This window comes from Propithecus coquereli, unplaced genomic scaffold, assembly GCF_000956105.1.
Source record: "Propithecus coquereli isolate 6110/MARCELLA unplaced genomic scaffold, Pcoq_1.0 Scaffold48, whole genome shotgun sequence".
Taxonomy (NCBI): domain Eukaryota; kingdom Metazoa; phylum Chordata; class Mammalia; order Primates; family Indriidae; genus Propithecus; species Propithecus coquereli.
The window spans coordinates 7,427,001-7,432,722 of NW_012150618.1; the positions used below are offsets into that span (position 1 = coordinate 7,427,001).

A 5,722-nucleotide genomic window follows, 5' to 3' on the forward strand; every position below is an offset into this window, starting at 1 on the left:
CACTGAACCACTGCTTAAAAAGGTTTAACATGGTAAATTTTATATGTATAAACATTTTAAAATGGAAAAAATCAGCCAAAAATAACAGCATTGTTTTAATTGATTCAAAAACTTGTTACTTGTTCATACTATTCTAATAAATTTAAACCTGAAGTTTCTTTAAAATTAATAATTTTCCAATTTTTCTCTTGAACCCTTTCTGGGTAGGCTTCCCTCACACTCCACAAAATTGCTGTTCCCAAGGCCCAGGATAAGTCTCCCTTGCTAAATCCAGTGGCTAGTCCCCAGTTCTCATTTTCTGAACCTATTGGCAGCATTTGCCTCAGTTGATCACTGTCTCTCCTGGTTTCCTTTGTACCTCTTGGCTGTTCCTTCCTAGTCTCCTTTGCTGTTTCCATCTCAGTTCCCACCCTCTAAATCTTGAAGTGCCCTGAGGCTTAGTCCTTGGACTTATATTTATCTTTATTTTTCTTAATTCCCCAGGTGATCTCATCCATTTTTATGGCTTTAAATGTCACAATGATGACCTCCACATATATATTTCCAGTGCGGACCTCTCACTGAAGTCCAGCCTCATATATTTAACTTCCTCCTCAACATTTCCACTTGGATGCATAAGCATCTTAAACCTGTATGTCCAAAACTGAAGTCCTGACTTTTGACATTTTGCTATAAACTAGCTCCACCCACAATCCTCCCCATCTCAGTTAATGGCATATTCATCCTTTTGGATGGTCGTCAGGCCCAAAGCCCTGGAGCGGTTGACTTCCCCTTCTTTTACATCCACAGCCAATCCATCAGCAGGTGCCGTCATCTTTACCTTTGAGATACATCCAGAATCTGACCACTTCTCATGCTTTCTGTGGCAACTCTCGTCCTTTTGGTTTCCGTCGTCTCGCCCCTGACTGGATTATCTCTGTAGCTTCTTCACTGATCTGTTTCCACCCTTGCCCCTTTGATCCGGTTTCCACAAAGCAGTTGGAGTAAACTTCTAAAATAACAAGTCAGGTTATGCCACTTCCACGCTCAGACTCCTCCAGTGGCTTCCACTCTCAGAGAAAGGGCCGGGTCTTACAGAAGTTTACAAGGCCTCATATAATCTGGCTCTTGATCTAAGCCTCTGATCTTGTCTGCTGTCACCTTTCCCTCCTTCCCTCTTCTTCAGCTCCTCTGCCTTCCTTGCTATTGTATCAACAGGCCAAGCAAACTCTTGCACTGGGGCTCCTGTGCTTGCTGTTCTCTCTGCCTGGAAGGTTCTTTCTCCAGATGTTCCCATGGCTCCCCCATGGCTCTCCTCATTCTTCAGGTTTCCTCAATGCCACCTCCTCAGAGAGGTCTTCCTGACTATTCTACTTAAAATCACATCCCCAGGCCCCTCTTTTCCTACTCAGCATGCCCTGTCCTTCTGACCTGGCTTTAGTTTTCTGCATAGCACTTAATCGTCACCTGACATATATTTATTTGTCCGTTCTAATTTCACCCACTAGAATGTATGCTCCAGGAGGACAAGGACTTTGTTCAATGCTGTATCTCTAGCTCTAAAACAATGACTAGCATTTTTAAGATTTCACTAAATATTTGTTGAATAATTGAATGAATAAATGAGTGGTTTTCTTTGTCTAGAGCATACTCCTCTTACCTTTTCCTTTGTTCTTATTCATCCTTTAAGTCCCAGACTAAATATCATTTTCTTGGGGAGGCTTTTTTCCGATGCTGATCTGAAGAGATCCTATTGTTATGATGTCTCAATTTCCTTTTCTTTCATAGTGCTTATCAAAAATCACACTTTCGTATTATTTGTGTGATTATTTAATGTCTGCCTTTGCCACTAGTCTAAGCTCCATGAGAATAAGAACTATGCGTGTTTTGTTTTCTTTCGTATCCCCAACACTGAGCACGGTACCAGGCCCAGTGTTGACACACGCATATCTTATCTCACTGAATTAATGAATATAAAAATTTGAATCGGCACGTGGGAAACCATGAAGCTCTTGCATCACACCCCCTTAGCTCACCGACTCCCCTTTTCAGCTCCACGAGAGCAGTCGGATGAAGAAGAACACTAGCCCAGGAACATCTTTACTTCCTTTTAGTCTTAGGGGAGTGGGGGAGTGAGGTGCTTTTTATACCAGCATAGGGCTATTTTTCCTCCCCTTCTATTAATGGAGACATTGGTAAACATTTACTAAATGAAAGTATCTCTGTAAAATAATTCCAGACCTGACCCATAAATGATGAGAAACATGAGGTGTAACTTCTTTGTTACTATGCTTTTTATTTTTTCTTTTAACAAGGTACACATCCAAACCTAAAGAAAAACTGGTCTATGCCATTTTTCTTAAATGGCCCACATCAGGAAAGTTGTTTCTTGGCCAGCCCAAAGCTACTCTGGGGGCAACAGAGGTAAGAGGGGAATTTTACCTTCAATTTTACCTTTAAATTGCTGAATAAAGTATCCTGACGAAAACATAACTTTTAACTTTAAGAGGAGTCTTACATGTGTTCCTTTTATACCCTATGAGAGTAATTTTAAAATGAGCTCATTCAACGGTAATGTTTGGCCAAAACCTTTGAAACTTTTTGTTTCCCAGGCATCTAAACTGATGGATCAGTTGTTACCTTATCTTCACGTGTATCACTGTAAAATAGACATTATTCTTCACAGTCATTCTATGTTGTTCAAGTTCACTGCATGCATCCAAAATCATCCTTTTCATCAAACTGCAATTCAGATACTTTCCCTGACACTCTACCGCAGAACACATCTGAAAAATAGTAAGATATCACAACCCTACTATTTTAAATTTAGAAAGCATTTTGGAGAAAGTAAAAGATTAATCTAGCTGTTGTAACCACCAGGACTGGCAATATTCTTTAAGAAATTAATGACCCCTTTAGAGGTGAATTGTCCAGATGGTTCTCCTCGCATCACCTGTCCACATTTCATCTCTAACACTTGTGGCTGGTCAGGCAGAAAGAAGATCGAGTTCAAATCTAATGTTTAAATATAGCTTAGTAGCGTGGGTATGAAACTGGTTATTTTAGAATTTTATCTCTGTTCTTCTTGGCACCAATTGATATAATTTAAAAGTTCATGGGTTACTTTTTCTTTTTTTGATTGGATTTACTAGACAATTAAAGTTCATGGGTTTTGAATCTGATAAGCAAAGTTTTGTGGTTCAAAATAACCCCAGAATATGTAGAGAACTACTTATTTGAATTCACTTAGTATCATCATTAAGACTAAGGATATTAAACAAATAGAGTGATAAGCAAATGTAATGATCAAATTTATGTATTATGGATTAGTTAGTGGTTACAGGAAAATCTAGGGAGGAACAGTGGCTGGATGAGAAGAGAACCTTTCTGCAAATATTCTGTGTAAGAACTGGGCAGGCCTTAGTTGGGCAGATTGGTTCCAGACTCATTTTCTCTTCAGCATTTTCCCCACTCCAACGCTCCATTCTACCTTTACACTTCTTCCACAACCTCTACACACTTTTATTTCCTTTTTGAGTGTAATATGGAAGCAAGAATATAAAAACAAGGTAGATGGATTCACTCAAGTGGATCAAGAGTTAAAACACCTCGTGAATCACTAAATAAAGGTAAAAAATGAATAGCCTATCTATACTGCTGTTATAGAAATGCCAATCACTCCTTCCCAATAGAAAGTGGGTGAGTCAAAGAGATGCATTTGGAGACATTTGTATGTATGTTTTTAATTTCAGGTAAAACTACTGGGCCACGGACAACCACTAAAGTGGATTTCTTTGGAGCACAGTGGCATGGTGGTAGAACTGCCGCAGCTAACCTTTCATCAGCTGCCCTGTAAGTGGGGCTGGGCTCTGGCACTAACGAGTGTGATCTAAAGTGTAGCAGAGTGGCTGACGCTGCAGTTACACCTACAACTCGGCAATATCAGGTTTCTATCATCGTACCACATGGAGATAGCAAATGTGACATTGGACAAGAGAAATTGAGTAATTTAGGCAAATCAGTCCTTTTTCACTCTAAATTTTTTCCCTAAATTACCTATGTAACCATTTTAACTCTCCAATGCACTCTTCCATTAAAGTCTCTTCACACTGATTTTGTTTCCATATGTGACTCAGAGGTGGAAATTCTTTTTTGGTTTAGAATAGGTAGGAACTGGTAGTGTTACGTATGAACTGTATCGAGCTCCCCCCGCAAAATCTATGTTGAAGCCCTAACCCTCAATTTGTGTAGTAAAACATCATTTAACGATGGGGATACGTTCTGAGAAAAGTTTCACAGTGTGACATCATGGAGTGCACTTACATAAACCTAGATGGCATAGCCTACTACACACCTAGGCTCTATGATCTAGCCTATTGCTCCTAGGCTACAAACCTGTACAGCAGGTACTGTACTGAATCCCTTAGGCAACTGTAACACCACGTTAAGTATTTGTGTATCTAAACATATCTAAGCATAGAAAAGACACAGTAAAAATACGGTATAAAAGATAAAAAATGATACACCTGTTTGGGGCATTTACCATGAATGGAGCTTTCAAGACTGAAAGCTGCTCTGTGTGAGTCAGTGAGTGGTGAGTGGATGTGAAGGCCCTAGGACATTATTGTATACTACTGTAGAATTTATATACTATATATTTAGGCTACACTAAATTTATAAAAAAATTTTTTTCTTCAGTGATAAATTAACCTTAGCTTAGTTTTAATTTTTTAAATTTTTGACTCTTTTGCAATAATACTTAGGTTAAAATATAAATTCATTGTACAGCTGTACAAAAATATTTTCTTTATTAAAGTATTTTAAGCATACAAAAAAAGCTTATTTTTCACTTTTACCCAAACACACACATTAGTCTAGGCCTACACAGGGCCAGGATCATCAATGTCACTGTGTTCCACCTCCACATCTTATTCCACTGGAGGGTCTTTAGGGGCAGCGACAACCATGGAGCTATAATCTTATATGATAGCATTGCCTTCTGCTGGAATACCCCTTGAAGGACCTGCCTAAGGCTGTTTTACAGTTAACTTTTTTTTAAATAAGTAGGAGTACACTCTAAAATAATGATAAAAAGTATAGTATAGTAAATATATAAACCAGTAACCTAGTCATTTATTATCTAGTATTTTGTACTGTACATAATTGTATGTGCTAGACTTTTATATGACTGGCAGCACAGTAGGTTTATCTGCACCAGCATCACCACAAACACTTGAGGAATGTGCTGCGCCATGACACTATCATGGCTACGAGATCACTAAGCAATAGGACTTTTTCAGCTCCGTTATAATCTTATGGGACCACCGTCATATATATGTGGTCTGTCATTGACTGAAAAGTTGTAATGTGGCACATGACTAATATTTGGAAATAGGGCCTTTAAAGAGGTAGTTAAGGTCAAATGAGTTCATAAGGGCCGTGCCCGAATCCAACAGGACTGGTGCTCTTATAAGCCAAAGAAGAGACACCAGGGATACAAAAACACAGAGGAAAAGCCACGTAAAGACCGAGAAGGCACTATCTGCAAGTCAAGGATCGAGATCTCTGAAGAAATCAAATCTGCCAACACTTTGATATTGGACTTTTAGCCTCCTGAACTTTGAGAAAATAAATTTCTGCTGGTTAAGCTACCCAGGTTGTGATTATTTGTTATGCTAGCCCTGGCGTATTAATACAGGTGGTATGTAATAAATTTGGCCTAATATATATTTCAATGCTTCTA

General features: G+C 38.8%; 1 protein-coding gene across 1 annotated transcript in view; it reads left to right on the plus strand.

The window, feature by feature from the left end:
- FUCA2 (fucosidase, alpha-L- 2, plasma) overlaps positions 1-4,092 on the plus strand; it is a 14,841-nt gene extending 10,749 nt beyond the window's left edge. The window contains exons 5-6 of the mRNA XM_012655522.1: positions 2,295-2,403; positions 3,732-4,092. Of these exons, the coding sequence (XP_012510976.1) occupies positions 2,295-2,403; positions 3,732-3,872 (250 nt within the window). The 3' untranslated portion in view covers positions 3,873-4,092. The remainder of the gene's footprint in view (positions 1-2,294; positions 2,404-3,731) is intronic.
- Positions 4,093-5,722: the final 1,630 nt, after the last annotated feature.